At 48.1% G+C, this 22,887-nt stretch overlaps 1 protein-coding gene across 1 annotated transcript in view; it reads right to left on the reverse strand.

The window, feature by feature from the left end:
- Positions 1–22,887, reverse strand: part of LOC116958640 (uncharacterized) — a 50,241-nt gene that overhangs the window by 20,233 nt on the left and 7,121 nt on the right. Inside the window, exon 2 of the mRNA XM_076058895.1 lies at positions 7,197–8,897. Coding sequence (XP_075915010.1) covers positions 7,197–8,881 — 1,685 coding nt within the window. The 5' untranslated portion in view covers positions 8,882–8,897. The remainder of the gene's footprint in view (positions 1–7,196; positions 8,898–22,887) is intronic.

Consider the following 22,887-nt stretch of genomic DNA (forward strand, 5'->3'; position numbering starts at 1 on the left):
AACGTTATGTAACATAATGTAACGTAGTGTAACGTAATGTAACGTGGTGTAACGTAATGTAACATAATGTAACGTAGTGTAACGTAATGTAACGTATTGTAACATAATGTAACGTAGTGTAACGTAGTGTAGTGTAACGTAGTGTAACGTAGTGTAGTGTAACGTCTCTGTAGTGTAACGTCTCTGTAGTGTAGTGTAACGTCTCTGTAACGTGTCTGTAGTGTAGTGTCTCTGTAGTGTAGTGTCTCTGTAGTGTAACGTCTCTGTAACATGTCTGGAGTGTAACGTCTCTATAGTGTAACGTCTCTGTAGTGTAACGTCTCTGTAGTGTAGTGTAACGTCTCTGTAACGTCTCTGTAGTGTAGTGTAACGTAGTGTAGTGTAACGTCTCTGTAGTGTAGTGTCTCTGTAGTGTAGTGTAACATAGTGTAACGTAGTGTAATGTAACGTAGTGTAACGTAGTGTAATGTAACGTAATGTAACGTAGTGTAGTGTAACGTAGTGTAGTGTAATGTAACGTAGTGCAGTGTAGTGTAACGTAGTGTAACGTAGTGTAGTGTAGTGTAACGTAGTGCAGTGTAACGTAGTGTAGTGTAGTGTAACGTAGTGTAGTGTAATGTAACGTAGTGCAGTGTAGTGTAACGTAGTGTAGTGTAACGTAGTGTAACGTAGTGTAATGTAACGTAGTGTAACGTAGTGTAATGTAACGTAATGTAACGTAGTGTAGTGTAACGTAGTGTAGTGTAGTGTAACGTAGTGTAGTGTAGTGTAACGTAGTGTAGTGTAGTGTAACGTAGTGTAATGTCTCTGTAGTGTAGTGTAACGTAGTGTAGTGTCTCTGTAACGTAGTGTCTCTGTAACGTCTCTGTAACGACCTACGTCTCTGTAGTGAAGTGTAACGTAGTGTAATTGTAACGTAGTGTAACGTAGTGTAATTGTAACGTAGTGTAACGTAGTGTAGTGTAACGTAGTGTAATTGTAACGTGTCTGTAGTGTAACGTAGTGTAGTGTAACGTAGTGTAGTGTAACGTAGTGTAACGTAGTGTCTCTGTAGTGTAGTGTAACGTAGTGTAGTTTAACGTAGTGTAGTGTAACGTAGTGTAATTGTAACGTGTCTGTAGTGTAACGTAGTGTAGTGTAACGTAGTGTAGTGTAACGTAGTGTAGTGTAACGTAGTGTAACGTAGTGTCTCTGTAGTGTAGTGTAACGTAGTGTAGTGTAACGTAGTGTAGTGTAACGTAGTGTCTCTGTAGTGTAGTGTAACGTAGTGTCTCTGTAGTGTAGTGTAACGTAGTGTAATTGTAACGTAGTGTCTCTGTAACGTCTCTGTAACGACCTACGTCTCTGTAACTTCTCTGTAGTGTAGTGTAACGTAGTGTAGTGTCTCTGTAGTGTAATTGTAGTGTAGTGTAACGTAGTGTAGTGTCTCTGTAGTGAAATTGTAGTGTAGTGTAACGTAGTGTAGTGTCTCTGTAGTGTAATTGTAGTGTAGTGTAACGTAGTGTAATTGTAACGTAGTGTAACGTAGTGTCTCTGTAACGTCTCTGTAACGACCTACGTCTCTGTAACTTCTCTGTAGTGTAGTGTAACGTAGTGTAATGTTACGTAGTGTAACGTAGTGTCTCTGTAGTGTAGTGTAACGTAGTGTAGTGTAATTGTAACGTAGTGTCTCTGTAGTGTCTCTGTAACGTCTCTGTAACGACCTACGTCTCTGTAGTGTAGTGTAATGTATCTGTAACGTCTCTGTAGTGTAGTGTAACGTCTCTGTAGTGTAGTGTAACGTAGTGTAGTGTCTCTGTAACGTAGTGTCTCTGTAGTGTAGTGTAACGTAGTGTAGTGTAACGTAGTGTAGTGTAACGTAGTGTAGTGTAACGTAGTGTAGTGTCTCTGTAACGTAGTGTCTCTGTAGTGTCTCTGTAACGTCTCTGTAACGACCTACATCTCTGTAGTGTAGTGTAACGTAGTGTAATGTCTCTGTAGTGAAGTGTAACGTAGTGTAACGTGGTGTAATTGTAACGTAGTGTAATTGTAACGTGGTGTCATTGTAACGTGGTGTAATTGTAACGTGGTGTAATTGTAACGTGGTGTAATTGTAACGTGGTGTAATTGTAACGTGGTGTAATTGTAACGTGGTGTAATTGTAACGTGGTGTAATTGTAACGTGGTGTAATTGTAACGTGGTGTAATTGTAACGTGGTGTAATTGTAACGTGGTGTAATAGTAACGTGGTGTAATTGTAACGTGGTGTAATTGTAACGTGGTGTAATTGTAACGTGGTGTAATTGTAACGTGGTGTAATTGTAACGTGGTGTAATTGTAACGTGGTGTAATTGTAACGTGGTGTAATTGTAACGTGGTGTAATTGTAACGTGGTGTAATTGTAACGTGGTGTAATTGTAACGTGGTGTAATTGTAACGTGGTGTAATTGTAACGTGGTGTAATTGTAACGTGGTGTAATTGTAACGTGGTGTAATTGTAACGTGGTGTAATTGTAACGTGGTGTAATTGTAACGTGGTGTAATTGTAACGTGGTGTAATTGTAACGTGGTGTAATTGTAACGTGGTGTAATTGTAACGTGGTGTAATTGTAACGTGGTGTAATTGTAACGTGGTGTAATTGTAACGTGGTGTAATTGTAACGTGGTGTAATTGTAACGTGGTGTAATTGTAACGTGGTGTAATTGTAACGTGGTGTAATTGTAACGTGGTGTAATTGTAACGTGGTGTAATTGTAACGTGGTGTAATTGTAACGTGGTGTAATTGTAACGTGGTGTAATTGTAACGTGGTGTAATTGTAACGTGGTGTAACGTGGTGTAATTGTAACGTGGTGTAATTGTAACGTGGTGTAATTGTAACGTGGTGTAATTGTAACGTGGTGTAATTGTAACGTGGTGTAATTGTAACGTGGTGTAATTGTAACGTGGTGTAATTGTAACGTGGTGTAATTGTAACGTGGTGTAATTGTAACGTGGTGTAATTGTAACGTGGTGTAATTGTAACGTGGTGTAATTGTAACGTGGTGTAATTGTAACGTGGTGTAATTGTAACGTGGTGTAACGTGGTGTAATTGTAACGTGGTGTAATTGTAACGTGGTGCAATTGTAACGTGGTGTAATTGTAACGTGGTGCAATTGTAACGTGGTGTAATTGTAACGTGGTGTAATTGTAACGTGGTGTAATTGTAACGTGGTGTAATTGTAACGTGGTGTAATTGTAACGTGGTGTAATTGTAACGTGGTGTAATTGTAACGTGGTGTAATTGTAACGTGGTGTAATTGTAACGTGGTGTAACGTGGTGTAATTGTAACGTGGTGTAATTGTAACGTGGTGTAATTGTAACGTGGTGTAATTGTAACGTGGTGTAATTGTAACGTGGTGTAATTGTAACGTGGTGTAACGTGGTGTAATTGTAACGTGGTGTAATTGTAACGTGGTGTAATTGTAACGTGGTGTAATTGTAACGTGGTGTAACGTGGTGTAATTGTAACGTGGTGTAATTGTAACGTGGTGTAATTGTAACGCGGTGTAATTGTAACGCGGTGTAATTGTAACGCGGTGTAATTGTAACGTGGTGTAATTGTAACGTGGTGTAATTGTAACGTGGTGTAATTGTAACGTGGTGTAATTGTAACGTGGTGTAATTGTAACGTGGTGTAACGTGGTGTAATTGTAACGTGGTGTAATTGTAACGTGGTGTAATTGTAACGTGGTGTAATTGTAACGTGGTGTAACTGTAACGTGGTGTAATTGTAACGTGGTGTAATTGTAACGTGGTGTAATTGTAACGTGGTGTAATTGTAACGTGGTGTAATTGTAACGTGGTGTAATTGTAACGTGGTGTAACGTGGTGTAATTGTAACGTGGTGTAATTGTAACGTGGTGTAATTGTAACGTGGTGTAATTGTAACGTGGTGTAACTGTAACGTGGTGTAATTGTAACGTGGTGTAACGTGGTGTAATTGTAACGTGGTGTAACGTGGTGTAATTGTAACGTGGTGTAATTGTAACGTGGTGTAATTGTAACGTGGTGTAATTGTAACGTGGTGTAATTGTAACGTGGTGTAATTGTAACGTGGTGTAACTGTAACGTGGTGTAATTGTAACGTGGTGTAACGTGGTGTAATTGTAACGTGGTGTAACGTGGTGTAATTGTAACGTGGTGTAATTGTAACGTGGTGTAATTGTAACGTGGTGTAATTGTAACGTGGTGTAATTGTAACGTGGTGTAATTGTAACGTGGTGTAACGTGGTGTAATTGTAACGTGGTGTAATTGTAACGTGGTGTAATTGTAACGTGGTGTAATTGTAACGTGGTGTAATTGTAACGTGGTGTAATTGTAACGTGGTGTAATTGTAACGTGGTGTAACGTGGTGTAACGTGGTGTAATTGTAACGTGGTGTAATTGTAACGTGGTGTAATTGTAACGTGGTGTAATTGTAACGTGGTGTAATTGTAACGTGGTGTAATTGTAACGTGGTGTAATTGTAACGTGGTGTAATTGTAACGTGGTGTAATTGTAACGTGGTGTAATTGTAACGTGGTGTAATTGTAACGTGGTGTAACGTGGTGTAATTGTAACGTGGTGTAATTGCAACGTGGTGTAATTGTAACGTGGTGTAATTGTAACGTGGTGTAATTGTAACGTGGTGTAATTGTAACGTGGTGTAACGTGGTGTAATTGTAACGTGGTGTAATTGTAACGTGGTGTAATTGTAACGTGGTGTAATTGTAACGTGGTGTAATTGTAACGTGGTGTAATTGTAACGTGGTGTAACGTGGTGTAATTGTAACGTGGTGTAATTGTAACGTGGTGTAATTGTAACGCGGTGTAATTGTAACGCGGTGTAATTGTAACGCGGTGTAATTGTAACGTGGTGTAATTGTAACGTGGTGTAATTGTAACGTGGTGTAATTGTAACGTGGTGTAATTGTAACGTGGTGTAATTGTAACGTGGTGTAACGTGGTGTAATTGTAACGTGGTGTAATTGTAACGTGGTGTAATTGTAACGTGGTGTAATTGTAACGTGGTGTAACTGTAACGTGGTGTAATTGTAACGTGGTGTAATTGTAACGTGGTGTAATTGTAACGTGGTGTAATTGTAATGTGGTGTAATTGTAACGTGGTGTAATTGTAACGTGGTGTAACGTGGTGTAATTGTAACGTGGTGTAATTGTAACGTGGTGTAATTGTAACGTGGTGTAATTGTAACGTGGTGTAACTGTAACGTGGTGTAATTGTAACGTGGTGTAACGTGGTGTAATTGTAACGTGGTGTAACGTGGTGTAATTGTAACGTGGTGTAATTGTAACGTGGTGTAATTGTAACGTGGTGTAATTGTAACGTGGTGTAATTGTAACGTGGTGTAATTGTAACGTGGTGTAATTGTAACGTGGTGTAACTGTAACGTGGTGTAATTGTAACGTGGTGTAACGTGGTGTAATTGTAACGTGGTGTAACGTGGTGTAATTGTAACGTGGTGTAATTGTAACGTGGTGTAATTGTAACGTGGTGTAATTGTAACGTGGTGTAATTGTAACGTGGTGTAATTGTAACGTGGTGTAACGTGGTGTAATTGTAACGTGGTGTAATTGTAACGTGGTGTAATTGTAACGTGGTGTAATTGTAACGTGGTGTAATTGTAACGTGGTGTAATTGTAACGTGGTGTAACGTGGTGTAATTGTAACGTGGTGTAATTGTAACGTGGTGTAATTGTAACGTGGTGTAATTGTAACGTGGTGTAATTGTAACGTGGTGTAATTGTAACGTGGTGTAATTGTAACGTGGTGTAATTGTAACGTGGTGTAATTGTAACGTGGTGTAATTGTAACGTGGTGTAACGTGGTGTACTTGTAACGTGGTGTAATTGTAACGTGGTGTAATTGTAACGTGGTGTAACTGTAACGTGGTGTAATTGTAACGTGGTGTAACGTGGTGTAATTGTAACGTGGTGTAACGTGGTGTAATTGTAACGTGGTGTAATTGTAACGTGGTGTAATTGTAACGTGGTGTAATTGTAACGTGGTGTAATTGTAACGTGGTGTAATTGTAACGTGGTGTAATTGTAACGTGGTGTAACTGTAACGTGGTGTAATTGTAACGTGGTGTAACGTGGTGTAATTGTAACGTGGTGTAACGTGGTGTAATTGTAACGTGGTGTAATTGTAACGTGGTGTAACTGTAACGTGGTGTAATTGTAACGTGGTGTAACGTGGTGTAATTGTAACGTGGTGTAACGTGGTGTAATTGTAACGTGGTGTAATTGTAACGTGGTGTAATTGTAACGTGGTGTAATTGTAACGTGGTGTAATTGTAACGTGGTGTAATTGTAACGTGGTGTAACGTGGTGTAATTGTAACGTGGTGTAATTGTAACGTGGTGTAATTGTAACGTGGTGTAATTGTAACGTGGTGTAATTGTAACGTGGTGTAATTGTAACGTGGTGTAACGTGGTGTAATTGTAACGTGGTGTAATTGTAACGTGGTGTAATTGTAACGTGGTGTAATTGTAACGTGGTGTAATTGTAACGTGGTGTAATTGTAACGTGGTGTAATTGTAACGTGGTGTAATTGTAACGTGGTGTAATTGTAACGTGGTGTAATTGTAACGTGGTGTAACGTGGTGTACTTGTAACGTGGTGTAATTGTAACGTGGTGTAATTGTAACGTGGTGTAACTGTAACGTGGTGTAATTGTAACGTGGTGTAACGTGGTGTAATTGTAACGTGGTGTAACGTGGTGTAATTGTAACGTGGTGTAATTGTAACGTGGTGTAATTGTAACGTGGTGTAATTGTAACGTGGTGTAATTGTAACGTGGTGTAATTGTAACGTGGTGTAATTGTAACGTGGTGTAACTGTAACGTGGTGTAATTGTAACGTGGTGTAACGTGGTGTAATTGTAACGTGGTGTAACGTGGTGTAATTGTAACGTGGTGTAATTGTAACGTGGTGTAACTGTAACGTGGTGTAATTGTAACGTGGTGTAACGTGGTGTAATTGTAACGTGGTGTAACGTGGTGTAATTGTAACGTGGTGTAATTGTAACGTGGTGTAATTGTAACGTGGTGTAATTGTAACGTGGTGTAATTGTAACGTGGTGTAACGTGGTGTAATTGTAACGTGGTGTAATTGTAACGTGGTGTAATTGTAACGTGGTGTAATTGTAACGTGGTGTAATTGTAACGACCTACGTCTCCGCTGTGCCTCGTCCGTCTCGCGCCCCCGTGCCGACCACGACTGCGGCGTCGCCGTGGCGACGGGTCCCCGGGTCGCCGTGGCGACGCGAGCCCGGGTCCAGGTCGCCGTGGGCGAAGGCCACGAGCCACCAGGCGAGGGCGAAGAGGCCCCAGGTGCCCAGGAAGGTGGCGGCGACGGCGGCGACGGTGCGGCTCCACGAGGCGTCCACGAGCGACGTGAAGACGTCGTGCAGCAGGCGGCCACGGGCACCAACGTTCACGTGGGACACCGCACAGCGGCCACGGCTCGTCAGGAAGCGTGGCGAGGAGGAGGAGGAGGAGGAGGAGGCGGTGGAGGCGGTGGTGCCGGGGGTGGCGGTGGAGGCGGTGGTGCCGGGGGTGGCGGTGGAGGCGGTGGTGCCGGGGGCGGGGCGACGGCGACGACGCTCGCTGGGTGGGTCGCTGTGGGGGTCACGGTGGTGGTGGTCGCTGTGGTGGGGGTCACTGTGGTGGGGGTCGCTGTGGGGGTCACGGTGGTGGTGGTCGCTGTGGTGGGGGTCACTGTGGTGGTGATCGCTGTGGTGGTCACTGTGGTGGTGGTCACTGTGGTGGGGGTCGCTGTGGTGGTCACTGTGGTGGGGGTCGCTGTGGTGGGGGTCGCTGTGGTGGTCACTGTGGTGGTGGTCACTGTGGTGGTGGTCGCTGTGGTGGTCACTGTGGTGGGGGTCACGGTGGTGGTGGTCACTGTGGTGGTGGTCGCTGTGGTGGTGGTCGCTGTGGTGGTGGTCGCTGTGGTGGGGGTCACTGTGGTGGTGGTCGTGGTCACGGTGGGGGTCACGGTGGGGGTGGTCGCTGTGGTCGCGGTGGTGGTCACGGTGATCACGCTGATGATCATGGTCAAGGTGGAGGTGATCACGCTGATGATCATGGTCAAGGTGGAGGTGATCACGTTGATGATCAAGGTGGTGGTCATGGTGATCACGCTGATGATCAAGGTGGAGGTGATCAGGCTGATGATCAAGGTGGAGGTGATCACGCTGATGATCATGGTCATGGTGGTGGTGATCACACTGATGATCCTGGTCAAGGTGATGATGGTCTGGTTGATGATCCTGGTCAAGGTGATGATAGTCTGGTTGATGATCCTGGTCAAGGTGATGATAGTCTGGTTGATGATCCTGGTCAAGGTGATGATGGTCTGGTTGATGATCCTGGTCAAGGTGATGATGGTCTGGTTGATGATCCTGGTCAAGGTGATGATGGTCTGGTTGATGATCCTGGTCAAGGTGATGATGGTCTGGTTGATGATCCTGGTCAAGGTGATGATGGTCTGGTTGATGATCCTGGTCAAGGTGATGATGGTCTGGTTGATGATCCTGGTCAAGGTGATGATGGTCTGGTTGATGATCCTGGTCAAGGTGATGATGGTCTGGTTGATGATCCTGGTCAAGGTGATGATGGTCTGGTTGATGCTGCTGCTGCTGTTGTCGGTGCTGGCTACGGATTTTGTCGTCCGGCGTGGAGTTGAGTGGGAGGCCCAGCAGCTTCACCGGCAACGCGGTGACGGCGTTGATGGTGGCGGCGTTGATGTTGGCGTTGACGTTGACGGCGTTGATGGTGGTGGTGATGGCGTTGATGGTGGTGGCGATGGCGGTGATGTTGCTGAGGCCATCATCGGCCGCTCCGCTTGAAGACAACATCGCGATTCAAATTGTTCTGTGAAAAACATCATCAGCATCATCAACATCACCACCATCGGCATCATCAACATCACCACCATCGGCATCATCATCACTCAGCGTATTCACACGCTGAGTGTGAAGACGCTGTGTGAGGAGTCGCTGAGTGTGTAGACACTGTGTGTGTAGACACTGTGTGTGTAGACACTGTGTGTGAAGACACTGTGTGTGTAGACACTGTGTGTGTAGACACTGAGTGTGTGTGTGAAGACACTGTGTGTGTAGACACTGTGTGTGTAGACGCTGTGTGTGTAGACACTGTGTGTGTAGACACTGTGTGTGAAGACACTGAGTGTGAAGACACTGAGTGTGTAGACACTGTGTGTGTAGACACTGTGTGTGAAGACACTGTGTGTGTAGACACTGAGTGTGTAGACACTGTGTGTGTAGACGCTGTGTGTGAAGACAGTGTGTGTGTAGACGCTGTGTGTGTAGACACTGTGTGTGTAGACGCTGTGTGTGTAGACGTTGTGTGTGTAGACACTGTGTGTGTAGACACTGTGTGTGTAGACACTGTGTGTGTAGACACTGTGTGTGTAGACACTGTGTGTGAAGACACTGAGTGTGTAGACACTGTGTGTGTAGACACTGAGTGTGTAGACACTGAGTGTGTAGACACTGTGTGTGTAGACACTGTGTGTGTAGACACTGTGTGTGTAGACGTTGAGTGTGAAGACGCTGTGTGTGTAGACACTGAGTGTGTAGACACTGTGTGTGAAGACGCTGTGTGTGTAGACACTGTGTGTGTAGACACTGTGTGTGAAGACGCTGTGTGTGTAGACGCTGTGTGTGAAGACGCTGTGTGTGTAGACACTGAGTGTGAAGACGCTGTGTGTGTAGACACTGTGTGTGTAGACACTGTGTGTGAAGACGCTGTGTGTGTAGACGCTGTGTGTGAAGACACTGTGTGTGAAGACACTGAGTGTGAAGACGCTGTGTGTGTAGACACTGTGTGTGAAGACACTGAGTGTGAAGACGCTGTGTGTGTAGACACTGTGTGTGTAGACACTGTGTGTGAAGACGCTGTGTGTGAAGACGCTGTGTGTGAAGACGCTGTGTGTGTAGACGCTGTGTGTGAAGACGCTGTGTGTGTAGAAACTGAGTGTGTAGACACTGTGTGTGTAGACACTGTGTGTGTAGACGCTGTGTGTGTAGACACTGTGTGTGTAGACACTGTGTGTGAAGACGCTGTGTGTGTAGACACTGTGTGTGTAGACGCTGTGTGTGTAGACACTGTGTGTGTAGACACTGTGTGTGAAGACACTGAGTGTGAAGACACTGAGTGTGTAGACACTGTGTGTGTAGACACTGTGTGTGAAGACACTGTGTGTGTAGACACTGAGTGTGTAGACACTGTGTGTGTAGACGCTGTGTGTGAAGACAGTGTGTGTGAAGACGCTGTGTGTCAAGACACTGTGTGTGTAGACACTGTGTGTGAAGACGCTGAGTGAGGAGACGCTGAGTGAGGAGACACTGTGTGTGAAGACACTGTGTGTGAAGACACTGAGTGTGTAGACGCTGTGTGTGTAGACACTGAGTGTGAAGACGCTGTGTGTGAAGACACTGTGTGTGAAGACGCTGTGTGTGAAGACGCTGTGTGTGAAGACATTGTGTGTGTAGACACTGAGTGTGAAGACACTGAGTGTGTAGACACTGTGTGTGTAGACACTGAGTGTGTAGACACTGTGTGTGAAGACACTGTGTGTGTAGACACTGTGTGTGTAGACGCTGAGTGTGAAGACGCTGAGTGTGAAGACGCTGTGTGTGTAGACGCTGTGTGTGTAGACACTGTGTGTGAAGACACTGAGTGTGTAGACACTGTGTGTGAAGACGCTGAGTGTGAAGACACTGTGTGTGTAGACACTGTGTGTGTAGACACTGTGTGTGAAGACACTGAGTGTGTAGACACTGAGTGTGTAGACACTGTGTGTGAAGACACTGTGTGTGTAGACACTGTGTGTGTAGACGCTGTGTGTGTAGACGCTGAGTGTGTAGACGCTGTGTGTGTAGACGCTGTGTGTGTAGACACTGTGTGTGTAGACACTGTGTGTGAAGACGCTGTGTGTGTAGACACTGAGTGTGTAGACACTGTGTGTGTAGACACTGTGTGTGTAGACACTGTGTGTGTAGACGCTGTGTGTGTAGACACTGTGTGTGTAGACACTGTGTGTGTAGACACTGTGTGTGTAGACACTGAGTGTGTAGACGCTGTGTGTGAAGACGCTGAGTGTGAAGACACTGAGTGTGTAGACACTGTGTGTGTAGACACTGTGTGTGTAGACACTGTGTGTGTAGACACTGTGTGTGAAGACGCTGTGTGTGTAGACACTGAGTGTGTAGACACTGAGTGTGTAGACACTGTGTGTGTAGACACTGTGTGTAGACACTGTGTGTGTAGACACTGTGTGTGTAGACACTGTGTGTGTAGACGCTGAGTGTGAAGACACTGTGTGTGAAGACGCTGTGTGTGTAGACACTGAGTGTGTAGACACTGAGTGTGTAGACACTGTGTGTGTAGACGCTGAGTGTGAAGACACTGAGTGTGTAGACACTGTGTGTGTAGACACTGAGTGTGTAGACACTGTGTGTAGACACTGTGTGTGAGTGTGAAGACACTGAGTGTGAAGACACTGAGTGTGAAGACACTGAGTGTGTAGACACTGTGTGTGTAGACGCTGAGTGTGAAGACACTGTGTGTGTAGACACTGTGTGTGTAGACACTGTGTGTAGACACTGTGTGTGTAGACACTGTGTGTGTAGACACTGTGTGTGTAGACACTGTGTGTAGACACTGTGTGTGTAGACACTGTGTGTGAAGACACTGTGTGTGTAGACACTGTGTGTGTAGACACTGTGTGTGTAGACGCTGTGTGTGTAGACACTGTGTGTGTAGACACTGAGTGTGTAGACACTGTGTGTGTAGACACTGAGTGTGTAGACACTGTGTGTGTAGACACTGTGTGTGTAGACACTGTGTGTGTAGACACTGAGTGTGTAGACACTGTGTGTGTAGACACTGTGTGTGTAGACGCTGTGTGTGTAGACACTGTGTGTGTAGACACTGAGTGTGTAGACACTGTGTGTGTAGACACTGAGTGTGTAGACACTGTGTGTGTAGACACTGTGTGTGTAGACACTGTGTGTGTAGACACTGAGTGAAGACACTGTGTGTGTGTGTGAAGACACTGTGTGTGTAGACACTGAGTGTGTAGACACTGTGTGTGTAGACACTGAGTGTGTAGACACTGTGTGTGAAGACACTGAGTGTGAAGACACTGAGTGTGAAGACACTGAGTGTGAAGACACTGAGTGTGTAGACACTGTGTGTGTAGACGCTGAGTGTGAAGACACTGTGTGTGTAGACACTGTGTGTGTAGACACTGTGTGTAGACACTGTGTGTGTAGACACTGTGTGTGTAGACACTGTGTGTGTAGACACTGTGTGTGTAGACACTGTGTGTAGACACTGTGTGTGTAGACACTGTGTGTGAAGACACTGTGTGTGTAGACACTGTGTGTGTAGACACTGTGTGTGTAGACGCTGTGTGTGTAGACACTGTGTGTGTAGACACTGAGTGTGTAGACACTGTGTGTGTAGACACTGAGTGTGTAGACACTGAGTGTGTAGACACTGAGTGTGTAGACACTGTGTGTGTAGACACTGTGTGTGTAGACACTGTGTGTGTAGACACTGAGTGTGTAGACACTGTGTGTGTAGACACTGTGTGTGTAGACACTGAGTGTGTAGACACTGTGTGTGTAGACACTGAGTGTGTAGACACTGTGTGTGTAGACACTGTGTGTGTAGACACTGTGTGTGTAGACACTGAGTGAAGACACTGTGTGTGTGTGTGAAGACACTGTGTGTGTAGACACTGAGTGTGTAGACACTGTGTGTGTAGACACTGAGTGTGTAGACACTGTGTGTGAAGACACTGAGTGTGAAGACGCTGTGTGTGTAGACACTGTGTGTGTAGACACTGTGTGTGTAGACACTGTGTGTGTAGACACTGTGTGTGTAGACACTGTGTGTGTAGACACTGTGTGTGTAGACACTGTGTGTGTAGACGCTGTGTGTGTAGACACTGTGTGTGTAGACACTGTGTGTGTAGACACTGTGTGTGTAGACACTGTGTGTGTAGACACTGAGTGTGTAAACACTGTGTGTGTAGACATTGTGTGTGTAGACACTGAGTGTGTAGACGCTGTGTGTGTAGACACTGTGTGTGTAGACACTGTGTGTGTAGACACTGTGTGTGTAGACACTGTGTGTGTAGACACTGTGTGTGTAGACACTGTGTGTGAAGACACTATGTGTGTAGACACTGTGTGTGTAGACACTGTGTGTGTAGACACTGTGTGTGAAGACACTATGTGTGTAGACACTGTGTGTGTAGACACTGTGTGTGTAGACACTGTGTGTGTAGACACTGAGTGAAGACACTGTGTGTGTGTGTGAAGACACTGTGTGTGTAGACACTGAGTGTGTAGACACTGTGTGTGTAGACACTGAGTGTGTAGACACTGTGTGTGAAGACACTGAGTGTGAAGACGCTGTGTGTGTAGACACTGTGTGTGTAGACACTGTGTGTGTAGACACTGTGTGTGTAGACACTGTGTGTGTAGACACTGTGTGTGTAGACACTGTGTGTGTAGACACTGTGTGTGTAGACGCTGTGTGTGTAGACACTGTGTGTGTAGACACTGTGTGTGTAGACACTGTGTGTGTAGACACTGTGTGTGTAGACACTGTGTGTGTAGACACTGTGTGTGTAGACACTGTGTGTGTAGACACTGAGTGTGTAGACGCTGTGTGTGTAGACACTGTGTGTGTAGACACTGTGTGTGTAGACACTGTGTGTGTAGACACTGTGTGTGTAGACAATGTGTGTGAAGACACTATGTGTGTAGACACTGTGTGTGTAGACACTGTGTGTGTAGACACTGTGTGTGAAGACACTATGTGTGTAGACACTGTGTGTGTAGACACTGTGTGTGTGTGTGTAGACACTGTGTGTGTAGACGCTGAGTGTGTAGACACTGAGTGTGAAGACACTGTGTGTGTAGACGCTGAGTGTGTAGACACTGAGTGTGAAGACACTGAGTGTGTAGACACTGTGTGTGCAGACACTGTGTGTGAAGACGCTGAGTGAGGAGACGCTGAGTGTGAAGACACTGAGTGTGTAGACACTGTGTGTGTAGACACTGAGTGTGTAGACACTGTGTGTGTGTGTAGACACTGAGTGTGTAGACACTGTGTGTGTGTGTGTAGACACTGAGTGTGTAGACACTGAGTGTGTAGACACTGTGTGTGTAGACACTGTGTGTGTAGACACTGTGTGTGTAGACACTGAGTGTGAAGACGCTGTGTGTGTAGACACTGTGTGTGTAGACGCTGAGTGTGTAGACACTGTGTGTGTAGACACTGTGTGTGTAGACACTGTGTGTGTAAACGCTGTGTGTGAAGACACTGAGTGTGTAGACACTGAGTGTGTAGACACTGTGTGTGTAGACACTGTGTGTGTAGACACTGTGTGTGAGTGTGAAGACACTGAGTGTGAAGACACTGAGTGTGTAGACACTGAGTGTGAAGATGCTGAGTGTGTAGACACTGTGTGTGTAGACACTGTGTGTGTAGACACTGTGTGTGTGTGTAGACACTGAGTGTGTAGACACTGTGTGTGTAGACACTGAGTGTGTAGACACTGTGTGTGTAGACACTGAGTGTGTAGACACTGAGTGTGTAGACACTGTGTGTGTAGACACTGTGTGTGTAGACACTGTGTGTGTGTGTAGACACTGAGTGTGTAGACACTGAGTGTGTAGACACTGAGTGTGTAGACACTGTGTGTGTAGACACTGAGTGTGTAGACACTGTGTGTGTAGACACTGAGTGTGTAGACACTGTGTGTGTAGACACTGTGTGTGTAGACACTGAGTGTGTAGACGCTGTGTGTGTAGACACTGTGTGTGTAGACACTGTGTGTGAAGACACTGTGTGTGTAGACACTGTGTGTGTAGACACTGAGTGTGTAGACACTGAGTGTGTAGACACTGAGTGTGTAGACACTGAGTGTGTAGACACTGTGTGTGTAGACACTGAGTGTGTAGACACTGTGTGTGTAGACACTGAGTGTGTAGACACTGTGTGTGTAGACACTGTGTGTGTAGACACTGAGTGTGTAGACGCTGTGTGTGTAGACACTGTGTGTGTAGACACTGTGTGTGAAGACACTGTGTGTGTAGACACTGTGTGTGTAGACACTGAGTGTGTAGACACTGAGTGTGTAGACACTGTGTGTGTAGACACTGTGTGTGTAGACACTGTGTGTGTAGACACTGTGTGTGTAGACACTGAGTGTGTAGACACTGTGTGTGTAGACACTGTGTGTGTAGACACTGTGTGTGTAGACACTGTGTGTGTAGACACTGAGTGTGTAGACACTGTGTGTGTAGACACTGTGTGTGAAGACACTGTGTGTGTAGACACTGTGTGTGTAGACACTGTGTGTGTAGACACTGAGTGTGTAGACACTGTGTGTGTAGACACTGAGTGTGTAGACACTGTGTGTGTAGACACTGTGTGTGTAGACACTGAGTGTGTAGACGCTGTGTGTGTAGACACTGTGTGTGTAGACACTGTGTGTGAAGACACTGTGTGTGTAGACACTGTGTGTGTAGACACTGAGTGTGTAGACACTGAGTGTGTAGACACTGAGTGTGTAGACACTGTGTGTGTAGACACTGAGTGTGTAGACACTGTGTGTGTAGACACTGAGTGTGTAGACACTGTGTGTGTAGACACTGAGTGTGTAGACACTGTGTGTGTAGACACTGTGTGTGTAGACACTGAGTGTGTAGACGCTGTGTGTGTAGACACTGTGTGTGTAGACACTGTGTGTGAAGACACTGTGTGTGTAGACACTGTGTGTGTAGACACTGAGTGTGTAGACACTGAGTGTGTAGACACTGTGTGTGTAGACACTGTGTGTGTAGACACTGTGTGTGTAGACACTGTGTGTGTAGACACTGAGTGTGTAGACACTGTGTGTGTAGACACTGTGTGTGTAGACACTGTGTGTGTAGACACTGAGTGTGTAGACACTGTGTGTGTAGACACTGTGTGTGTAGACACTGAGTGTGTAGACACTGTGTGTGTAGACACTGTGTGTGTAGACACTGTGTGTGTAGACACTGTGTGTGAAGACACTGAGTGTGTAGACACTGTGTGTGTAGACGCTGAGTGAGTAGACACTGAGTGTGGAGACACTGTGTGTGTAGACACTGTGTGTGTAGACACTGTGTGTGTAGACACTGAGTGTGTAGACACTGTGTGTGAAGACACTGTGTGTGTAGACACTGAGTGTGTAGACACTGTGTGTGTGTGTGTGTAGACACTGTGTGTGTAGACACTGTGTGTAGACACTGTGTGTGTGTGTAGACACTGTGTGAGTAGACACTGTGTGTGTAGACACTGTGTGTGTAGACACTGTGTGTGTGTGTGTAGACACTGTGTGTGTAGACACTGTGTGTGTAGACACTGTGTGTGTGTGTAGACACTGTGTGAGTAGACACTGAGTGTGTAGACACTGAGTGTGTAGACACTGAGTGTGTAGACACTGTGTGTGTAGACACTGTGTGTGTAGACACTGTGTGTGTAGACACTGTGTGTGTAGACACTGAGTGTGTAGACACTGAGTGTGTAGACACTGTGTGTGTAGACACTGAGTGTGTAGACACTGAGTGTGAAGACGCTGAGTGAGTAGACACTGTGTGTGTAGACACTGTGTGTAGACACTGAGTGTGAAGACGCTGTGTGTGTAGACACTGTGTGTGTAGACACTGTGTGTGTAGACACTGAGTGTGTAGACACTGTGTGTGTAGACACTGTGTGTGTAGACACTGAGTGTGTAGACACTGTGTGTGTAGACACTGTGTGTGTAGACACTGAGTGTGTAGACACTGTGTGTGTAGACACTGTGTGTGTAGACACTGTGTGTGTAGACACTGTGTGTGTAGACACTGTGTGTGTAGACACTGAGTGAGTAGACACTGAGTGTGGAGACACTGTGTGTAGACACTGTGTGTGTGTGTAGACACTGAGTGTGTAGACACTGTGTGTGTGTGAAGACACTGTGTGTGTAGACACTGAGTGTGAAGACGCTGAGTGAGTAGACACTGAGTGTGGAGACACTGTGTGTAGACACTGTGTGTGTAGACACTGAGTGAGGAGTGTCTCTGTGGTGCCGCCACAGCGGAGCCGCTCCGTCGGGGCTGAGCCCACCGCCGTGACGGCGACACCGGGGAGCGACGACGCCGACGCTGCCCGTCCCTCGCTACCCCACACACACACAGCCCACACACACACACCCCACACACACACACCCCACACACACACCCCACACACACACACCCCACACACACACCCCACACACACACACCCCACACACACACACCCCACACACACACCCCACACACACACACCCCACACACACACCCCACACACACACACCCCACACACACACCCCACACACACACACACCACACACACACACCCCACACACACACCCCACACACACACACCCCACACACACACCCCACACACACACACACCCCACACACACACACACCCCACACACACACACACCCCACACACACACACCCCACACACACACACCACACACACTCACACCACACACACCCCACACACACCCCACACACACCACACACACACCACACACACCCCACACACACACACCCCACACACACACATCCCACACACACACACCCCACACACACACACCCCACACACATACACCCCACACACACACATCCCACACACACACACCCCACACACACACACCCCACACACACACACCCCACACACTCACACCCCACACACACACACAGCCCACACACACACACCCCATACACACACACCCCACACACACACACCACACACACTCACACCAAACACACACACACCCCACACACACACACCCCACACACACACACCACACACACTCACACCACACACACCACACACACACACACCCCACACACACACACCCCACACACACACCCCACACACACACACACCACACACACACACCCCACACACACACACCCCACACACACACAGCCCACACACACACACCCCACACACACACATCCCACACACTCACACCCCACACACACACACCCCACACACACACACCCCACACACACACACACCCCACACACACACTACACACCCCACACACACACCCCACACACACACACCCCACACACACACACACCACACACACACCCCACACACACACACCCCACACACACACACCCCACACACACACACACCACACACACACCCCACACACACACCCCACACACACACACCCCACACACACACCCCACACACACACACCCCACACACACACACCCCACACACACACACCCCACACACACACACACCCCACACACACCCCACACACACACACCACACACACACACACACACCACACACACACACCACACACACACACCCCACACACACACACCCCACACACACACACCCCACACACACACACCACACACACACCCCACACACACACACACCACACACACACACCCCACACACACACACCCCACACACACACACACCACACACACACACCACACACACACACACCACACACACACACCCCACACACACACACCCCACACACACACACACCACACACACACACCACACACACACACACCACACACACACACCACACACACACACACCACACACACACACACCACACACACACACCCCACACACACACACCCCACACACACACACACCACACACACACACCACACACACACACCCCACACACACACCCCACACACACACCCCACACACACACACCCCACACACACACACATACACACACACACCCCACACACACACCCCACACACACACCACACACACACACACCCCACACACACACACACACACCACACACCCCACACACACACACCCCACACACACACACACACACACACACCCCACACACACACACCACACACACCACACACACACACCACACACACACACACGCACAATGCGAGTCAGTGGGCTCGTAGCGGGAGGAGCGGAAAGCGGACGTCGAGGGGACCACCGCGGTGACGTCACCAGAGCTGGGGTCCGACTTTCAAAGAGGGCGGGAAAACCCAGGCCTCTGATTGGACGGGAGGCCAAGGGGTGGCAAAACAGCGGAATGCCTTTGTTATGGGTAGGATAAAAGGAGGTGGATTTCAGGCAGTAAGGGGTTAGAGTCCTTCAAGTCAGCGAAAGCCAGCGGAGGAGTGTTGGAGCCGGCCGCAGCCAGGCACAATCCTCCACGGAGACGACCCGCAGCATCGCCCTCCCACAGCTTCCGGCGCCTCAGATTGTAAGTCAGGGTAAGCAAGGGAGAGGTGAGTTTGGGCTATTGAACCGAGGGTAGAAAGTGGAGCGATAGGCAGGATAGATTGATCTTCTTTGGTTCTTTCGGTAAAGTCACCACGTAGAATGAGAATAAAATAATAAATTGATAAAATAAAATAACACAATAATATTCTCACCACGTTTCGGGCACAACACAAGCGGCCTTCATCAGGTGAAGGGGGCGAGACTGTCCGGTAGGGATCCCCGAGGGTTAGGCCAGTTAGGGTCCGCTGACCCACACAATCACAGGCAGAGCAGGGTGTAGCGCCCGGGGTCCGCGTGCACGCGCGGATGGATCCCCGAGGGTTAGGCCAGTTAGGGTCCGCTGACCCACACAATCACAGGCAGAGCAGGGTGCAGCGCCCGGGGTCCGCGTGCATGCGCGGATGTTTAGACGGCCTTCAAATGGGCGCGGAGTGACTCCCTCCAATCAGCGGCGCGCGCCCCGGCCCTGCGACCCCTGACCCCAAGTTCCCCGCGCGCGATTGGTGTACGGAGCCGGGCAGGTAGCGGAGCCGGGTTGGTCAGCGCCCGGGTGCGTGGGGGGCACGTGGGGGGCGTGGGGGGCACGTGGGGGGCACGTGGGGGGCCCCGCCACCTGAGCCACGCCTAACGCGGGCCGGGAGCAAAGTCGGGGGCGCAGGGGGGCGAGGAGCTGGAGGCCGGTAGCCCGAACCCGACAGGGCAGTCGGGGGGTAGCGGTAGCGAGGCTCTAACGTAAGACGTGTGGACTGAAGCGTAAGCAGGTGACCTGTCACAGCGTGGCGGTGCGAGTGGTTTTTGAAGACGCTCAATGTCTGTAGAAAGTTTTACCTTGCCGGGTGAGGCACCACCCCCCCCCCCACACACACTGAGGCGTGCAACTCTCTCCATCAGACACGTGACATGACGTCACGGCAGCAGCTCACCCACGTGGCTGATGTCGTCATCGTCGTCATCATCGTCACCGCCGTGTGGACATTCACATCAGAAGCCACACACTCTGAACACGTTCCTACAGACTCAGAGACACCCATAGAGACCCATAGAGACTCATAGACACCCATAGAGACCCACAGATACTCAGAGACACCCACAGAGACTCATAGACACCCACAGAGACTCATAGACACACACAGAGACTCATAGACACCCATAGAGACACATAGACACCCATAGAGACCCATAGAGACCCATAGAGACCCACAGAGACTCATAGACACCCATAGAGACTCATAGACACCCATAGAGACCCATAGAGACCCACAGAGACTCATAGACACCCATAGACACTCATAGACACCCAGAGACACCCACAGAAACTCAGACACCCATAGACACCCATAGACCCACAGAGACTCATAGACACCCATAGACACCCACAGAGACTCATAGACACCCATAGACCCACAGAGACTCATAGACACCCATAGACACCCACAGAGACTCATAGACACCCATAGACACCCATAGACTCATAGACACCCATAGACCCACAGAGACTCATAGACACCCATAGACCCACAGAGACTCATAGACACCCATAGAGACTCATAGACACCCATAGAGACCCATACACCCACAGAGACTCATAGACACCCATAGAGACCCACAGAGACTCATAGACACCCATACACCCACAGAGACTCATAGACACCCATAGAGACCCACAGAGACTCAGACACCCATAGAGACCTACAGAGACTCATAGACACCCATAGAGACCCACAGAGACTCATAGACACCCAGAGACCCACAGAGACTCATAGACACCCATAGAGACTCATAGACACCCATAGAGACCCGCAGAGACTCATAGACACCCACAGAGACTCATAGACACCCACAGAGACACATAGACACCCATAGACACCCATAGCGACTCATAGACACCCATAGAGACCCATAGAGACTCATAGACACCCACAGAGACACATAGACACCCATAGAGACCCACAGAGACACATAGACACCCATAGACCCACAGAGACTCATAGACACCCATAGACACCCATAGAGACTCATAGACACCCATAGAGACTCATAGACACCCATAGAGACCCACAGAGACTCATGGACACCCATAGACCCACAGAGACACATAGACACCCATAGAGACCCACAGAGCCACATAGACACCCATAGACCCACAGAGACTCACAGACACTCATAAACACCCACAGAGACTCATAGACACCCATAGACCCACAGAGACTCATAGACACCCATAGAGACTCATAGACACCCATAGAGACCCACACATAATGATCGAGACCTATACTCTAACTAAACTACTTTGTACGTTACGAGGTAGTAAGTCCCCGCTGGGCTGTGTGTAGACACGTGACCTGGCCATCACAATGACAACAGCTCACCCACGTGGCTGATAGCACCACCACCACCACCGTGTGGACATTCACATCACCACCACCGTGTGGACATTCACATCACCACCACCACCATCACCACCACCGTGTGGACATTCACATCACCACCACCACCACCGTGTGGACATTCACATCACCACCACCACCACGTGTACATCCACATCACCACCACCATCACCGTGTGGACATTCACATCACCACCACCACCGTGTGGACATTCACATCATCACCACCACCACCGTGTGGACATTCACATCACCACCATCACCACCGTGTAGACATTCACATCACCACCATCACCACCGTGTGGACATTCACATCACCACCATCACCACCGTGTGGACATTCACATCACCACCACCACCACCGTGTAGAGATTCACATCACCACCATCACCACCGTGTAGACATTCACATCATCACCACCACCACCGTGTAGACATTCACATCACCACCATCACCACCGTGTAGACATTCACATCACCACCACCACCGTGTGGACATTCACATCACCACTACCACCACCGTGTAGACATTCACATCACCACCACCACCACCACCGTGTGGACATTCACATCACCACCACCGTGTGGACATTCACATCATCATCACCACCACCGTGTAGACATTCACATCACCACCACCACCGTGTGGACATTCACATCACCACCACCACTATGTGGACATTCACATCACCACCACCGTGTGGACATTCACATCACCACCACCACCACCGTGTAGACATTCACATCATCACCACCACCATGTGGACATTCACATCACCACCACCGTGTGGACATTCACATCACCACCACCACCACCGTGTGGACATTCACATCATCACCACCACCACCGTGTGGACATTCACATCACCACCACCACCGTGTGGACATTCACATCACCACCACCGTGTGAACATTCACATCACCACCACCACCACCATGTGGACATTCACATCACCACCACCGTGTGGACATTCACATCACCACCACCACGTGGACATTCACATCACCACCACCATGTGGACATTCACATCACCACCAACTCCTCTGGACGCGTGGTGACGTTGATTCTAAACGTGGGGGGGAAAGCCGGAGGAGGACACGGAGACAAATCTACGGGGA

This window comes from Petromyzon marinus, assembly GCF_048934315.1.
Source record: "Petromyzon marinus isolate PM22_M1 ecotype Great Lakes invasive population chromosome 80 unlocalized genomic scaffold, UKy_Petmar_22M1.pri1.0 chr80_unloc.2, whole genome shotgun sequence".
NCBI lineage: Eukaryota > Metazoa > Chordata > Hyperoartia > Petromyzontiformes > Petromyzontidae > Petromyzon > Petromyzon marinus.